Here is an 18,872-nt window from a genome sequence, read left to right as displayed (position 1 = left end):
GCGCCTTCCCTCCGTTCTTTTAGGAGGTTTAGGTGGGAAATTTGGGCAGACCCCCCGGCTGAGCATTCGACTTCATAATCGACCTCCCCTAAGCGTTTTGACCACTAAGGGCCCTTGCCACTTGGCAAGGGCCCTTAGAGCTTGACGTAGGGAGCAGAACTAGCACCTTGTATCCCGGTGAGAATTGTCTTAACCAAACCCCCCTATCATACAGACGCCGCTGACGTTCCCGGGCCTGGAGCAAGTTCTCCCATGCTTCCTGCCCTACCACGTGTAGCTTTGCTCTCAAGTCCAGGACGTACTGGACCTTGTTTTTACTGGTGCTGGAACCTTCCTGCCAGTTTTCCTTAATCAGGTCGAACACGCCACGAGGTCTCCTGCCAAAGAGTAGGTCAAAGGGGGAAAACCCCGTGGAGGACTGGGGAACCTCCCGCACCGCGAACAACAGGGTTTAGCCATCCGTCCCGATTTTGGCTGTCATCGTGGACGAACTTCCCGATCATGTTTTTCAATGTTTTGTTGAATGGTCGACCAGGCCGTTCGTCTGCGGGTGGTAAATGCTGGTCCGAATTGAGCAGATGGCCAGTAACCCATACAGTTTGCACAGTCTGCGTAACATAAACAAAGTGCCCTGGTCGGTCAGGATTTCCTTCGGAATCCCAACCCAGGAGATGACCTGAAACAGCGCCTGCGCCACACCTCCAGCCGTAATACTGCACAGCGGCACTGCTTCTGGGTATCGGGTCACGTCGTCCACTAGGGCTAACACAAATCGATAGCCCTGAGCACTCAGGTCTAATGGCCCGATGAGATCAATAGCGATTCTCTCGAACGGAGTCTCGACTAAGTGGAGGGGCCTCAACGGCACTCTGGGAATAGCCAGTGGATTCACCAGCTGACACTCGGGATCAGCAGCACAGCGCTGCCGCACATCAGCCCAGATGCCCGGCCATTTCTCACTCCATCGGGTTATAATGAGCCGCCTGGAAGACTAAATCCCTACGTTTTTTGGTGACTAACAATTGTGTAACCTCTTCTCCTGACTGAGCCTCATGGTTCACTCTATATAATCCCTCCCTAATCACCGCGAAATACGGGTTAGTGAACACGCCATAGTTTTTATCTACCTGCTCAAAGGCCCCGCCCTGGTGACCTCTGCTGGTGCGATCTCTGCGTCGCCGTGGGCCGCGCAACGCTCGCATATGCCTACAGAACATGAGCGCACCCCCCTGCTTCTTACAATAAAACTTCGAAACCCGGCCAAATTTTACACAAAATCAGGGGGTGCGACAGGCGGGAACTAACCGCAGCCTTTACCATATGCTTTTTTCCCTTATAGCGATTTTCAAGCTGCACTATTGGATATGTGTGAATATCGCCATGCACACAAAAAATATCCGAACAAGATGCCTCTACCAAAGCCCCGGGTCGAACCAGGTGTTGCTGAATCATCGTCTGCGAACAGCCCGAGTCCAACAAAGCCTGACATCTACCCCCTTGTAACCTTACTGGCACACGGTAGGCCCCGTGGCTCCCTCGGTGGGCCCCTCTCCAGTCCGGTGTGGTAGGCATGGTGTGGGCATAGGCCTCTTCCTCTGCAAGGGCTATTGCGGTTTGGAGGGAGGCTGGTCGGTGGCTACGCACCCAGCTAGCGGCACAGGCCAGGAGATTGTCGAAGTGCTCGGTGGCCACCTCCTCGACGATCTGGTGTGGGAAGCGCTCCTCCAGTCGTAGCCACTGCTGGGCCGTGTCCAGGAGCTGCTGGGAGTCCAGGAACGGCCGGCCCGCAGTATTGTAGGGGTGTGACCGGAGGCGCAGGTCCATCACCGCCCTACGGACGACAACGAACTCGTCCGCTGCTTCAGCGGTAGGGCATGTACCGCCAGCTGGACTTCTCTCAGGAGGAGGGGAACGAGCCGCCACGCCTGCTTGCCGTCCATCCAGCCGGCCGCCTCGGCCATTAGTTCAAAGTTAGCGAGGAACACCTCGGGATCCTCCTCCCCCTTCATCTTCTGTAGCCGGGGGACGGGGGGGGGGGGTCTTTTCTAAGGGGTACCAACAAATCTGTCCAGGCCATTTTAGAATATAATTGATCTTTTTTAGCAATAATTATTCTCTTTTCACAGTTTCTTTGCTTTACTCTATGACATACCAAAGGCATGCAGGTATACATGAGAAAATTGCTTTTAATTTCATCACTTTTCACGAGGAATGAAGCATTGTTTCGATGAGCTGTAAGGGTACCAACAAATTTGTCCACATCAGTATATGCACACTCAAGTATGCATATGGAAAAAAACTTGTCTGTTATACCTTAGTGTTTACAAATCAACCCAAGTTGAGAATGGTAAACGGAGTTGGAAAGTGGACACGGTTTTGGTTGAGTAGATTGCCAACTGCAAGATCTAAACGTATTCATAATAACAGTCCCTTTTGTTTGGTGTATTTTCTTTAGTGTGGATAGGGTTTGGCAGCATTAACCCAGCGCCCATGCTTTGTTTGATCTACTCACATTAACGTAAGCTGGTGTTAAACTGAATTGATACACTGCGACCCTGCAGTGTGTCAAATACATATCATGCTTTAGTCAGGCTCAAAGGCTGGATCTCTTGCATGCCTCAACTGCCTTTCAGAGTTTTTTGTTACCACGTTGAGAGATCACCAAGCAACAGGGAATAACAAAATGGCATAATGAAAATGAAATGACCTAATTGAGTTACTCAATTTGCCCTTTTCAAGTAGACATTATATAGCTGTTTCCATCAAGTTTGCTCTTGATTTTTCTAGCTAGCGGCACAAAGCACACCCAGGTGGGGTTGCACACACCTACACACTCGCGCGCACACACAAAGGCTTAATGCAGAAGTAATTTTGTCCACCCCCACTTTTTCTGCAATTCTTCCCTTTCAAACTGGGGGCGTATTCCTCTCCATTACATACGTCCAAACATGCACGCGCGCGCACTTGCATGACATAGAAAAGTTGTGGTTTGCAATGCTGCCCACCTACTCAGCTGAACTCAACCCATCTTTACCTGTTTGGACTGTTCTGATTTCCCTGAGATGGGGATCTTCATGTTCATCCGGTATCAAGTCGCTGTTGAAACTTGCACGATGGTCGCTGTGGGTTGCTCAGAAGGTTCAAATGGATTTCCCAGCGCTAGTCATTCTTTACACACTGAGTGGGTGCAGGGGAGGACCTGGCTCCAGTAGGGAGGATATAAAGAGCTTTCATCAATCATTTATTTTAGTCACCTGGGGTTGCATGTTGCAGTTGCATGTCTGATTATCAGCCAGAAGTGGAAGGAGGAAGAAAAAGGAAAATGTTAACCAGTATGTTGTTTGAGATGTATAAGCAAGATGCTTTAGTTGACACTATTTTAATTTCTTAACCCCCTCTCCCCTTGCTCTGTCCCCAGCTTCTGGAATATGTTGGCAAGGGAAAGAGCATCATGGATGTGGGACTGGCCCAGACCCGCCAGCCACTCAGTACCCGCTGCCACTACTTTGAAGTAGAGATAGTTGACGCCGGGGAGAAGTGCTACATCGCTCTAGGCCTGGCAAGGAGGGTAAGCTTTCCCGAAAAGACACTTTGAAAGTTTTATTTAGATACCCTTACAACAACAAAAACAACCCCTGGCAGAGGAAAGCATGAGTTACATTACACATAGATAGCAAAGTTATGATTTAGAAATCCCAGTTCATATCACATACAGTACCGTGTTCACTTAGGATTTCGTATTGTTTTCATGTTGATAATGAAGTTTCCTAGCAATAGAGAAAGTACTAAATCGTCGTAATAGAATCACAGCCATTAGCCTGACGTTCTTTCTCAGTTATCCATCAGCTTTAATGGCCTATTTGTGAAAGATGAAACGCTACTAAGAGGAAAAATCAATTAGACAAATGTTAACACCTCTCATTTGAGCCCTCATCTCTTTTTCCAAAGAATGTGCATGTGGTTCCCATTTCGACATTAGCACTGTGAACTCTGCGAGCTACTGTCACTATAATGACTGGCTTTCGGTAACGAAACTGAAAAAAACTACAGCGTTTAGAGGAATGAACAAATGATGGCTGATAGACACGATAAGGAGCAGAGGGTGACAGTGGACGAGGAGGGCTCCTCTCAAGCCATTCCTGGAAAAACAACCTTCTGATGCGAAGCATATGTGTTGAAGCAGTTGGGGATCTTGGTAGTAATAAGCAAAAAGCACAGAGCCGTTTCCCGTCCTTGTTAGTGGGCACAGTGTAGAATATTGAAGGAGCGGTCTGTAGTCTTTGACAGGGAGGAATGACTGGTGATAGATGGACTTCTTTCACAAGGCCTGTTTAATGTTTTCAGCCGCTTTGATTCCACACTGCAACTCAGGAACTATTTTTCAGACTGTAATGGGCTCATGATTTGTGAATTTCTCTACACCCTGTAAGTATAGCCTTGAAAGTGTTATGAATGTGAAATATTGGTTACTGCCAAAGCCAAGGCTCGTGGAGAGCAGCCAGCACTGCATCTCCCAGGGTCAAAACCCTGCCCCCTTATTAATAATAAAAATAAAAGATTAAACTTCGCCAGCGCTTTTCAAGGACATTTAAAGGAGTCCTGTCATGAAACAAGGTACAGAGAGGCGTACAAGTCAGATAAATGGCACGGTATGGAAGATAACATACACACACTTGGGGGGGGGGGGGCTGCAGTATGGGTATCCCCGATGGCAGATTTCCTTCAAGGTAGAGGTTTCCATCAACATTGATCCATATCTAAAATCTGCTGGTCATGGTGTTGGCTTTGTCAACCTTTATGCGTTTGAAGCGAAATGTTAGGAGTGGATGTTTTTGTATTTTTTATTTTAAAAGCTGACCAATACGAGTGAGTTAGCTCTGTTTTAGGTACCCATGGTACCTAAAGTCCGTTCAAAATCGACTTCCAGTAAACCTGAGTATTTAGGAATATGGAGGGTTTGCAGTGTTTTTCAGGGATCAAACTCAAGACATTTTGTCTTTGAGACAACGCCACCTTCATTTCAAGGCTTTCTATTTAGTGCCCATCACCCGGTAGATGCAAAAGATGATTCCAGAAGGTTAATATTCTCATAGAATATGGTTGGGTATGTTTGCTAACTGTTAGTATCAAAAATATAGTCAGGCTACAGGCATAAACTAGCTTTCCGATATTTTATGTTCAAGATGATAGTTTTCCCCGTGGTCACCTGTTGACTAGGGCCGCTCGCCAGGCTGTCATATCGTCTGTCGGTAATTATGATGGATGTTGTCCCTTCTGTCACTGGTTCACCGCTGGTGGGGAAACCAAACCCTTGGTAATCAATCACACTTGATTTTGTCAAACTTGTTTTTGAAAAACACTCATTGTTGATATGATTGCAAATGATAGATTATTGCCAACCCTACTAGGCCGCTTATTTTTATGGATTTTGCTGCCACTTGCCCACCCTCGCCATCCCAGCTGAGGGCAAGTATAACTCGTTCACTAGAGCAGAGCATTCCTCTAGGACCCTTAAATCTCATGTTCACCACACATTGACCACACTGGCCTTTTGTAAATGACAATTTATTGTTATTATACAGGCCATCAATCTCAAGCATATACTGTGATTGAGCTGGAGTTGAGCGAACAAGCATGTGTCGCATCACATTCACATCTAAATAATTTTCCATACAAACACGTCCTTTGAGGCGCAGACTGCATTTGCACAGACAGACGGACAGACGGCCGTGCAGTCCGAATTGCAGATCCCAGACAGTGAGGAAGAAGTTGAGTGGTGATAACTGGAGTGCTGTTTCCTCCCCTTCAGCCAGAATTCCCCTCTCCACTCCCCCACCCCCCTCCCCTCCTACTCCTCCTCTCCCTGCATCTGGGTTTCATTATAAAGACATTAAGCTAAAGGCCAGGAGAGGTGATAAAGCAGCAAATTGAAGGCCTCGGTTAATGACTGTTTACTCCACAGCTTGTACAGTTTTGCTTGTTGGTCCTTTTTTTGAATAGCGTCCTGCGGTCAGAGAGCAGGCCCAAACACAGACCCAAATCAACTCATTAATGGCCTACAGTTCACTGTAGTCACAAATCCGTTCTTCTCCCTCTCTTTGTCTGTTACTTTGTTCGTCCTTGGTTGCTGACTAAAGGCTTAACTCTGTGTACTCAATTTTCTTTACCACAAGAGCAAATATACCATGTTAGACAGGCTCTTCTCTGTCTCTCTCTTTCTCTCTCTCTCTCTCTCGCTCTCTCTCTCTCTCTCTCCCGCTCTCTCTCTGTGTTTCTCACTCTCGCCTTGATTACACTGTCTGTCTCTCTCACTCTCTCGCTCACTCTTGCTGCTGGCTTTCTTTCTGCGCGATGAAGCATCTACTGTTTGCCTAAGGGCCTAGCTTGTTGCCAACCAGGTGTAGTCTGCACTGGAGCCATAGTCCTGGCATCATGGCCAAATCTGTTGATGGCAACACTTTCAGCAACAGCATTTTGGTAATACAGAGTATGAAGGGAATATGAAGCAATCTTGACAATAGGGCTTTAGAAAGAAGACTTTAGGTCATTAGGTCTGTTGTTCTATAACCAAGATTTATAAAACAAACAGTAAAGGGGTGGAATATATTAGGTAGAAAGTGAACAGCCAGTTCTTGAAGTTGATGTGTTGAAAGCAGGAAAAATGGGCAAGCGTGTGACTTTGCTATTGTCCATAATGTGATGGATAGACAACTTGGCCAGAGCATCTTCAAAACAGCAGGTATTGTGGGTGTTCCCGGTATGCAGTGGTTAGTACCTACCAAAAGTGGTCCAAGGAAGGAGAACTGGTGAACTGATGACAGGGTCATGGGCGCCCATAGGGTGTGGGCACGTGAGTGTCAGAACTGGACCATGGAGTAATGAAAGAAGGTGGCCTGGTCTGATGAATCACGTTTTCATTTACATCATGTGGCTGGTCGGGGTTAGGGTCCGATCCATTGGAGCATTTGTGGGATTTGCTGGAACAACAAGCGCGATCCATGGGGGCCCCACCTTGCAACATAAATCTGCTGATAACAGGTCAGAGCTATTTTGGCTGCAAGAGGGGGAGCTACACAATATTAGTGGTTATTCCTGGTGGTTTTAAGTGTGTGTGTGTGTGTGTGTGTGTGTGTGTGTGTGTGTGTGTGTGTGTGTGTGTGTGTGTGTGTGTGTGTGTGTGTGTGTGTGTGTGTGTGTGTGTGTGTGTGTGTGTGTGTGTGTCTCTATTCTTCACTTCATCAATTGATCAAATCAATAATGAGAAGTGTTACCCTCATACAGTGGTTTAACAGTCAAACTCAGGTCACGGGTACAATCTATCTGTGTCATAAAACAAACTACAATGCTCTGTCGAGCCCCCTGGGGGTTATCCTTATCTCCACACCAGGTTGAGTGAAGATGGAATGTCATCTGGTAAACCCTTATACTACAGTAGGCATTGTTGGAAATAACTCTTCATATAACCTCTGAGAGACTCATTAAAACCCCAAGGAAATGTTTTTAAAGCTATGTAACATACAAAAAGCTATTGTCCAATGTAAAACATGTAAAACATCATTCAAAGAATCGATCGTGTGTGTGTGTGTGTGTGTGTGTGTGTGCGCGCGCGTGCGTGTGCGCGCGCACGTATATATATATATATATCATATAGATAAGCTTGTGAGTGGACAAATTTCTTGGTACCCTTCGACGAAAAAAATCACTCACAATTTCCTCTGAAATAACTTGAAACTCACAAAAGTAGTTGTTATCCACCATTGTGTGTGTGTGTGTGTGTGTGTGTGTGTGTGTGTGTGTGTGTGTGTGTGTGTGTGTGTGTGTGTGTGTGTGTGTGTGTGTGTGTGTGTGTGTGTGTGTGTGCGTGCATTTTGGAAGGAGGTAAATCAAAGATCAGATATGACCTTGCCATGACACCCTCCCCCCATCCTCCTTTCAGTCTCCTCTCTCGATAAGAATCTAGATGTATGTATTTCATGCATTCACTTAGTTGTATGGCTGTTGTGCATCTGGCACAAACAGTGGTTGCTAGGATGTTGGACAAGAAGGGAGACAGGGACCTGCTTACTGTGGCGGCTCGGATGCACAGGCCTCCGAGTAAACAAGTGGGGCAATCAGGGGAGGTGATTAGAAATGAAAACATAGGTAGAAGTCATGCAGGAAAAGCTTCATCTCCCACCAGTAAAATATGAGCATAACACCTTAAAGTGCTATGGTGTTCAAAGCGTCCCAATTTCCTGGGTGGGGACCAAACAAGAAACCCACACCACGCTTAAAAACATCCTCACTTAACAGAAGCTGGGGGTGAGGAGACGTGGTGCATGGTCGCGTTGTGGATGGTTTGAGTGATGGGTGCGATCACAAAAGGGGAGATCAAGGTAGGCAGTAAGCTCCCACATACATCTCCATGCCGCCGGGCCTGGTAGCAGGCGAATGGAATGGCAACGTTTCCTTCTTTCCCGGAGCGCCGTGGGACTGGCTCGGCCCTTGGAACAACGCTCTCTTCCTCTTCCTCCCGCGATGCGACATTCCATAATTTCCAGACTGCGCCGCCACTCAACATGTTTATTGTGCTCAGGTCTGCTTAGAAAAGAACAAAGGAGCTGTGTTTTTGCCAAGGCCGCTGACTTTGGCCATAATACAAAACAACACAACACAACACATCACACACAAACACGAGTGGCAATTTTAGGGGATTCGTCAGTAGTTGTCTTGGGTGAATACCATGCCCTTGGAATGTCAAGTTTCTCGCCGTTGTTGAATATCAAATGTCTCTTATGGCTGTAGAAAAGGTATTTACTGACTGTATTTTCTCACAAAAACTACGATTGTATACCCGCACATGTTCCTTTTCTTCAGGCTGTTGTTCGTGGTTCCATTCATGCCAAACAGATCAATGGCAGATATTTGTCGGCCGGTGTTTCATGTTGGTGGTTTGTGATTTTAACCCGATGACAAGGGGAAGGTAAACAAGCCTACATTCGTTCTCAAGACATTCCCTGTCAAACCCCCATGAACGAGTGGGACTCTTTGTGTTTGTGGGCACATTACAGGCACCCATACAAACGCACATTATACATTCTTTCTTACCTCCTCCACACACACACACACACACACACAGCCACTTCTGTGGTAATCCTTGGCTTCAGTGTTACTTTTAGATGGCTCTGTAGTGCCAGAGAGATAGCTACGATATCTCCTTCCACGGGACTCTCCTCTCCGCCTGCACCACTTTGATTTTCGCTGCTTCGTTACTTGTTTATGCTACCAACGTGTGGAAATGCAGGCTGCTCCAATGACACCGATGTAGCGGCCAGGGATCTGATACTGTTGGTGCCTGCACCCTGCTATGCGTTGGACACAACGCCACTATTTGTTGTTCTTGGATGCTGCCTGCTTCTCGCTGATAGCTTCTGCAGGCCGGGGGGCCGGTGTGACGTGACTACGCTTTTCAGCCCTCATGTTTTGAGTTGATCAGGGAAGTTTGGCCACTAAATCATGATTGTTTAAAAAAAAAAAGCTGTACTGTCATTTTTGATGTTGAGTGAAAGATTGTGGTGCAGGATGAAGCATTGCCTGGAAGGCAGAGTGGGGCAGGCGAACAGAAGAACAGCAGACAGCTCCACCTGCGCCTCTATCGACAGTTTATGGTGTCCCTCCTGTCCATTTGAATCAACTTCAGTACTTTTTGCGGTGGCATTTTGCACGTGGAAAATGATTCCTAATACATCTGCATCCGTCTGTTTCAATATACCCCCATTTCCTCAACTAGTCTCTGTATTACGTTTAGAGCGACATCACTGCCTAACCTCTGTCCCTTCCAACAGTTATTCAGGATTAGGGCCGGGAGTTATGGCGATATAATATCCATGTTGTTATGAGACAAGATATTGTGTAGTTCTTGCGCGTAAACATCTCATGAAAGCACTAATAGGCATGCCAAAAATATCGTCAGGTTATCGTTATTGAGGTATGCGTCCAAAGAATTGATACTTGTTTTTGTCTTTATCGCCCAGCCCTAAAAAGGATTCAAGGAGCCACCTACATCGGATGGCCTGCATGCTGGTCAGCCAGAGAAATCCTCAGGCTTGTGGTGGAGACGAGGGGGAAAGAGTATCAGACTTGGCAGATGAAGGGGGCTCGAGGCTTGGAGCGGCGGCTGCATTCCTGGCCGTCTCTCTGTCTTCCTCTGGTGGTCTCTCTCTCTCTCTCTCTCTCTCTCTCTCTCTCTCTCCTTCCTTTCTCTTTCGCCCTCGTTCCTTCCCTCGCCATTCATCTCTTGTTTCCTGTTCCTCGAGCCACGGTGGGGTTGTCAGACAGCAGCCCCCCCCCCCCCCCCCCCCACACACACACACATACACACACACATCATTTGTCCCTTTTGTCTCTTCTGCTGTGGTGTGACCGACCCCCCCCCCCACACGCACACGCGCGCACGCTTTCACTCCACTTCAGGGGTGAAAGCCAGTGGAATTTTTACAATTACCACCTGCTTGAAAAAGACTTAGTCAGTCATCATGTCTGCTCCTGTGTTTGGATAAAGACATGTATTTCCCTCGATGGTGACTCATTGCAGTCCTGTTATTTTTATTTTTTTTAATTCTCACATGTAAAGTATGACCCTTGAGCTTCTTCTTGTTTATTGCCGTTCTTCTCTCGTATTTGGAGCTTTCCTCGGCGGACTCCCGTCCTGGAGCGGATTGACCGACTTAAGACGGATGAAAAGGAAACTGAACAAGTCGTGTTGGTTTCTCGTTGGTTTGTTTGGAGGTCACACCGCTCCCACATCAAGCTAGGACCATTGGAGATAGAATAGAGGGAACATGGCAGAGGGTAGTAAGGATCTGGATAGGTGTCCTACATGGGGGGTCATGTTGTAGACTCCTCCATCACCCCCCCATCACCCCACCGCCCCCCAAGCACACGCATGCACACACTCGTCATTTTTACCTCGCCAGTATGTCTTCGCTGATGGAGGCCCAGTTGAGAAGTCAGATAAACATCTTCGGTAATTACCTCTGAGTCATGCTCTGATCCTATCCAAATGTTGGCCCACTCGTTATTTCTGTTGGCACGGTGAAACAGAGAGGGACAGAGAGAGAGAGAGAGGGGAGAGAGAGAGAGAGAGAGAGAGAGAGAGAGAGAGAGAGAGCGAGAGAGAGAGAGAGCGATCGATCCTGTTCATTGAGAACCACCAGCCGCTCAAACATATCCGCGAATACACAAAGACACAAAGGAGTCGTATCTTACCTCTTCCAGCACTATTCAATCGAATCCTTAAGTTTTTTTGGTTTATTGAAAGCTTTTTGGGTTTATTGACTTATTAGTATAGATGGTTAAACCTGTCAAATTATTTTGGAACTTGCTTGTTCCAATAGATCATGTTGTGAGACAATTTCACATTTACAGGGGTTGCATCCAAAGCCAAAATAGATAATAAAACAATCAACAGTCACTTGTTGTAATTGCATTTTTAACATGAGTGTTGCAAGCTGTTGTAAATTGACAAAAAAATAGTCGGTTTGATTCTGTTTTGTGCAGGACTACCCCAAGAACAGACACCCGGGCTGGAGCAGGGGTTCGGTGGCCTACCACGCAGGTGAGAACATCACACATGACCCATGACTTGGTGTGACTGTTTTTACACACAGCATCAGAATATAAGGTCACTACATCAATATGACACAAAATAACAACAAAGGGGAAAGGGCAACACAAAATCTCTCTCTCGCTCTCTCTCGCTCTCTCTCGCTCTCTCTCTCTCTCTCTCTCTCTCTCTCTCTACCACACCCTTGTTGTACAACACTAGATCAGTACCTGTTTGCCATTTATTTCAGCGTTTTTTCGTTCTTCCTTTGTGATTTTGAAATTCCCCCGTGGTTAAGTCGCGATGTGAAACAGATGAACGAATAAGAGAGATTTTCCTGGGAAGTATCTGCTGTTTTTAGAAACCCGCATCTCAGGGCACCGTCTGGGTGCGGAGGTGCCCGGAGCTCAGATAGCGATCATGGAGGATCCCAAGGCAGATAGCGCAGGCAACTGAAGTATCTGAGCACGGCAAAAGGATGATGTATCTCAATCTCACTCTCTATCTCTCTCCCACTACCTCATCACTTCGGGAGTTTGGCCAATCTAAACTTCTCTCTTTCCTTATCTCACTCTCTCTCCCGCTCTCTCGTAAACTGATAAAACAAAAAGATGTGAAACACAACACCAAGTTTGTTCGGAAGTTATCTTTCCACGCGTCTATGCTCAGTCCTGGTTTTTTCTGACGACAGGTCTGTGAACATTATCTCTCCAGGCATCTGTCAAATCCCTCGGGGCTGCCATTCCAGGGTTCAACAACCCGACATGATGCTAGCAGTGAGCTAAGCTGTTGTTTTAATTGCCTGGGCTGTGGTCACACTTGAACCTTGGTTTGAGTTGGACAGACGGAGAAGTTAGCTGGCCGGCATCAGCTGTGCGATGGTTGATTGAAGGATTCCATTGTGTAAGGACTGGAGACTTCGTACCTTACATGGTTCATGTAGCTGTGTATACAACCTTTTGTTATTGTATTAGGCAAACGTGAAGAATTTTATTTTTCATAGAAAGCCTATCTGCTTTCACAGAGCTGACCCCCTAATCAACTGTTTTCTGGTCAAAGACATTTTCTGGTACCCGTTGTACATTCCATTCATGTTTTTCAGTTAATGTTTGTACTCTGAAATCATCTTATCCCTGCACAGATTCCATTTATGCCCTGGGTACATTACTACTAATAACAGTTGATGCAGCGTGTCTTGCTGGGTCTGCGGATGATACCTCGGTGATGAGTGACGGACGAGGCCAGCCATTCAGGCAGGCTCAGCAAGCCAGTCCCAGGGGGCGAGCGCCATGGTTTGCGCGGTTTGGCCGCTCTGCGCTGGACACCACAGAAATGTGCACGCCCTAGCACTGCTCCCATTAATCTTATTTGTTAGAGACTAAAATGATGTATGTGGTTTTCCACGCTGCGCGTACGAGGTCTGCCTTCCCATGCTTGGGTTGAGGTATGGGCTCGCTTCCAGCTACTTCGGATCCACAGTCAGGGCCTCATCTTCACTGGCCTCACTGTCTCCGCACGCTCCTCCATGCATCCCACATTTCCCCAGGATAATCTCAGGAACCGCAAAAATTGCATGCAGATACTCTTTGGCAAGTTGACAAAGACAATGTATATGTGCCCTTTTCTATACCACGGCAAACCTCTACAGAATTTGCCTGAACAAGGTATGCCTTTAGCTTTGGTACATTAGTTACTAGGTACCAGGGTACGAGATTTTGTGCTAAACAATATGCCTCACTTGTCCATGTAAGGTCTCCATTAATAGTTTGTAATAGAACTAGAAGAATATAGGAATAGGGATTTTTGTTGTCTCGTATTATAGGTTTGAAAGCAAATGCTTTACTCCACACTGCACCAGCACAGTTTTGTGCACCTCTTTGTGTTACCCTAAGTATTGTCATTTATGTAGATTGATACTCAACCAAAATCAGTGTTGACCTCCCTTGCATGCGCTAGAATTGGCTTTTAAAGGTTGGATTTTACTCCGAATGTATTTTATAAAGCTGCTTTCACACATGCACTGCAACCCTGAAATTATCTGGACATTACCCAGAGGAGCTGTATGTGTGAACGCAAATGTCCGAATCAGTTGGACGGGACATTAAACAGACTTTATCCAGCCAGCACCTGAGTACAAAGTCTGCGTAATGTCCGATTGAGCCGTATATGTGAACAGAGCAGGCGATTGTCTGGAGAATTCACAGCGAGCGAGTGGGCGTGTCACGTGTGCATGATAGTGACGTCATCAACATGCCGACTCACCGAGGATGAAGAAGGTCATTTTCAGCCATAACATACAAGGACAAAGAAGAAGATATACCTGAAAAATGTTTTACCGGAGAGACAACACGATTTGTGTTCGTCCGGCATCTCGGGTGGGCTGTAAAACAGCGTCTTTGCGTCACGTCCTGCCTCCTGCACGCTCTACCTAGGCTCCGCCCCTCGCCTCAGTATTTCCGGTTGGTGTGAACGCGTCTGATACTGACAATCTCTGTTTGTGTGCTACGTGTGTGGAAGGGCAACTCCGGACAATGTCCAGACCTGATATCCAAACATTATCCTGAGTTCATGTGTGAAAGCAGGTTTATTTATATACATACATATACATATACATGTCTGTCAAGCATATCCCTGCTTGTATTGTATAGTTTGTGAGCCTCTTGGCCTGAGTCTGAGCTCTGCCACTTTCACACAGCTTCTGAGGGCCCAGAGTGTTTTTATTGAAAACCAGCCCAAGCTGGACCTCCATCCCCTGTATTGTGGTGGAATGGCATTGCAAATTAATGGGCCATGGGCCTCTGTAGGTCCCTGTGGGCCCTATCAAGAGAAACAAGCCATTCACACAGTGAGTAACCTTCTGCATGCCTCATAAACGTTATCACAACTCTGGCACAAGGGCCCCTTACATTCCCCTCACAAGGCCCCCCCCCCCACTAACAATGACTCAACACCCGCTGCTCATGTATGTGGCGTATCACAACTACCACCATCACCACCATTCCTCTGCCCATCTGTGATAACATGGCTCTGCGTAATCCATGATGCATTATGCCAATGACATCAGGTATTTTAAAAGCAATGTGTGGTGTGGGGATGGGCAGCCACACCTGACCTGAATCTGGGTAACTAGGATCAGAGTGGCTGCATACCTGTTGCTCGTTGGTTGGTCTAACAAGCAACAGGTAAAAGCCCCATCCCCACATACACTCAGAAGAGGAGCCTGTATCATGACACATGTCTATCTGCTCTGGACTAATTCCAACTGGCCCACTCTCTACAATAATCTGGTGTCGACAACCCCGTCTTCTGTGTCTCTGTGCTAAAGGTCCCTGAACACGCCACTTGGCTGGCACGTGGTTGGCGAAACTGGCACACGATGATTCACTGACAACATGCTGTATAGATGCCGGCTAGTATTTTTACCGCTGCATCTAATGGTAGTGGATCGCATTGTAACTATCAAGAAATCTAGTTAAAGCTGATTTTACTCACAAGTTGTGGAGGGAATATTGTTATGCATACTGTGTCCCATTTTCCTGAAGGTATTGTTCTTACTGCTTCTGCTGCAGCTGCTTCCACTCCTGTTAATCCTTCAATGAAACAAGCGGGCAAGCAGGAAATGAGCGTTGTTGAATTGATATGTACAAGCTGCTTCAGTGTCGGCCCATCATAACTTTACCATCCACATGCGTCACATTTGTTCCACATGTTTGTTCATCTGAGTTTTGAAGGGTTGTGCTTTAAAACCCTTTCTCTCCGGTCCTCAGTCAACTGACTTCCTGGTATTTAACTCTGGTCTGTCTTATGTTGAAGCTGCTTAGTGGCCGTTTTTCGGTGATTTCCTCGTCAGCAAATCAAGGGACAGCATGTAAAACGGCCGTAGCAGTGACTGTTAGGCCCAGTTTGTTTCAACCAATACTCATGAGGGTCGTTTGATGCTTTATTTTTGACTCTGAAGCATGTGTTGTAGTACTCCTTCGCTAATGATATAGCCTGAATTTTACACAATATTGCTGTACAGAAACACAATATTGTCTATGGAAATATTATGACATCGTCTAGCTGGTGTAGTCCAACCACAATTACATAAATATAAGACAACGCAGCGTAATTGCTAGGGGTGCAACGGTTCACAAAACTCATGGTTCGAATTGTATCACGGTTGTGAGTCACGGATCGGATCATTTTTCGGATCAGCAAAAAAAGTAAAATGGGAGACAAATATAACTTTGCTAAACACTTCAAGCAAGGAGCTGTTGCCCATGGCTTTAAATTAAAACAACATTCAAGATGTCCAATGTTTAAATAAAATCTCAAAATACATAAAATATTCAATGCTCAATTGTTAAAGTAAAGTGCAATATGAGGCATGCATGATACCTTCTTCCTTCAAACAGGGTAGTGTATGAGAAGATATGATTAGATCCGCCCCCAGTAACTGAATTTAATTCCAGTATCATGTTCAATTTCTCACGTTTAAACTAAATTTCAGGAAAATCGGTTCAGTATTAAGCGAGTTACAGTTGATTTTATGTAGAAGTGAAACTCTCAATACACATTGTATGTTTGTATGTTGTTTTTACTAGCGGATCATTACCGCTCCAATATGGCAGACGAGCAGACACATAGCAGCAACGATATGTCATAAAGTAGCGGCAACATAGAGCGATGTGCCGTAAACCAATCATTGCCCTTCTCTGCTTCGAGATTTATGGAATTATTCCATTAAAAAGTAACAGCGGCAGTAAAACTGTATTTCACCTTGTCGGTTATATTTTGCAATTGATCTGCGGTTCACATGGGAGCCGAACCCTGGGGGGGGGGGGGCGATCCATACAGATCACAGATCAACTACGTTCGGTTACACCGCTAGTAATTGCTGTACAGTGGAACCCATCTCAGGCCAAAGCACTATGCTCTACATGTAGCACAACTACATGATTGCAGAGCAGTTAATTGCACATAATTGCCAGCAATGTGACCTACCTGACATCGACCCTGTTTTAAACCAACAAACCAACATAATGTTTTGCTTCAGTGCCACCACATGGCCTAAATAGCATGTAGCCTACGCTAATGAAAAACCGCTACAGAAGACAGTAACCCAAGCAACACCATAGTGTAACTGCAACCATGACCACTTAATGCTGCCTCATGGCGTTGCTCAACCACGCTACAACCCCGCAGGGATATACAGTGCCTTCAGAAAGTGCTTAAACTCAGTAATTTTTTTATTTCACATTTTGTTGTTAGCCCATTGTGACGAAAGAATATACTTTCTTTTTTTTAACGAAAGCTGTTGTGATTTATGGAAGTGTATAGACCTTTTTGGCTGTTACACTTCTTGGAGATTCTTCTTGGGAGTGCCTATCCCCATTTTGCACACCTTGGATCGTGGTGTTCTCTCCCAACTGAAGTTGGCACCAATTTGCGGCTGTCGACACTCTAGAGATTGGATCTGTTAATCTCTCCATTCACTTAGGCTGAGAAGCACCCTCATACATGCTTCAATGTAGGGGTGGTGTTTTACACACGTTGACTGTAACTGCACCGGTACCTTTCACAGGATGTAGCGCTTGGCATTTATACTTTTTAGGAGTTCCGTATTCATGTCATCAGGCCAGGGAATATTTCTTTCTTCACCTTCCAACGTTCCTTGTATGCTCTATATGCGCTGTCTTATGCCTTCAACCTGGTGACCCTCCCTCGAGGCCTAGATTGATGAAGCTCTGGGGGCAAAGTTACCTCTCTGGCAGGTTCTCCCATCTCATCAGAGAATCAGAAGTCATTTGGAACTTGGAACCCTCTTCTTGTACTTCTTGTACTTATCCCATTTCACACTGATTGAAAGGAATGGCGCTCATAGGAAGAACATCTCAAGGAATATAAAAGGAAACTTAAAGGAAACTCCTTCAGAGTTCAAGTTGCTGGATCACGGCAAAGGCGGAACTAGACTAAACACAACATTTACAGTTGTGTTTGTACTTTTCCCTTGTCGTTATGGTTATTGTGTGTAAATCCAATTCATTTTAAACAAAGACCCCGTCAAAAATGTAGAACATGTTTAAAAACAACTGTAAACCATATGTATCAACAACTTACCAACTTACCTTTGTAATTGAGCTCCCATGGCAACAACACACGGAATTTCTGGTTCCAAGAACATGTGCAAGCTCTGCGACTGCACGGAATCGTGAAGAAAGAGTTTTGATTTTTCATGTTTTAGGAGTCTCTGAAGTCAATGTTCCCTCGGAAAGGAGGGCCCATGTTTTCCAGACAAACTCTCACGTTACAAACGCCTGTACTGTTTTCCCATGCGCAGTATTTCTCGGTCCTGGTCCAGGTCACTTAGCTGCACCGGAGCCAGATGCCCCCCCCACCAGCCCCAGCTGCACCCCAGGACCAGCACCACCCTCTAACTCTGATGTAGCCCGTTGGGTAAACCGATCCATTAGTGCCAGTAACACTCTGTAGCGCATGATTCTATGACCCCAACTCAGTCAAGTTTTACCCTCCAACTCAAAAAAAAGCCCAACAGCCAGAGACACAAACCGCAGCCAAATGTCTCTTTAGTCCTCCGCATCAGTTTCAACACATTTCTCAACATCCGGCTGAAACCTCGTGCTCATATGTGCAGAAACCTTTCTCAATGCCAGCTCTCTGAAGAAAAGCGGGAAAAAAAGTTGTACGTCAAGATTGTTGTTTGCTTACAAAGTGCCGTTAAACTATTGAGTTCGATGCTAAAGTGTAGCTTTTCCATGGTACTATGTTGAAGTACATTTGAGGCAAGACATTAATTAGAAAGTGTAAGTGCACGAGAAGAAACGCATGAAGCAGTTGTATGTATGCGGTGTGTATACAGTGTCTGAATAAGTGAGAGATCTTTTGTTTTCAAAAAGATGTACAGTGCTACATGTACACTTTGTGCTCCAAGTCCCGGACATTTTCCTCCGCTTCAGATGGAAAGCTACAACCGAGCTGTTGGAGATAGGGGAGGTTCTTCTCCGCTGTTCCGTGCTCCAGCCCTTGCCGTGCTCCACCTGGTACCTGGGCCTTTGTCCGTCCTCTCGTTCACGGCCCCATGCCGCGGTCCTCCACACCTCCGGCACAGGGCCCTCGTTGGCTCCGTGCGGCTAATAATAGCTTTGCCCCTCCTGTACCGGCTCCTGAGCCTGGCTCCACTGTTTGCCTGCTGTGCGCTGTTGTGACAGGGGCCCGTATGGGAGCCATAATGATACACTGTCTGCATCTCCCTCCCGGTGCTCAGATAGAGATTGTTTAAACAGTA

The 18,872-nt window shown here is 46.2% G+C and overlaps 1 protein-coding gene across 1 annotated transcript in view; it reads left to right on the top strand.

Annotated features, from left to right (window-relative positions):
• The window catches only part of spryd3 (SPRY domain containing 3), a 45,189-nt gene that overhangs the window by 21,814 nt on the left and 4,503 nt on the right, over nt 1-18,872 (top strand). Inside the window, exons 7-8 of the mRNA XM_080014623.1 lie at nt 3,419-3,568; nt 11,539-11,596. Of these exons, the coding sequence (XP_079870749.1) occupies nt 3,419-3,568; nt 11,539-11,596 (208 nt within the window). The remainder of the gene's footprint in view (nt 1-3,418; nt 3,569-11,538; nt 11,597-18,872) is intronic.

This window comes from Zeus faber (genome assembly GCF_960531495.2).
Source record: "Zeus faber genome assembly, chromosome: 15".
NCBI lineage: Eukaryota > Metazoa > Chordata > Actinopteri > Zeiformes > Zeidae > Zeus > Zeus faber.
The sequence above is the reverse complement of the archived record's forward strand: the minus strand, read 5'-3'. Positions and strand labels throughout refer to the sequence as shown.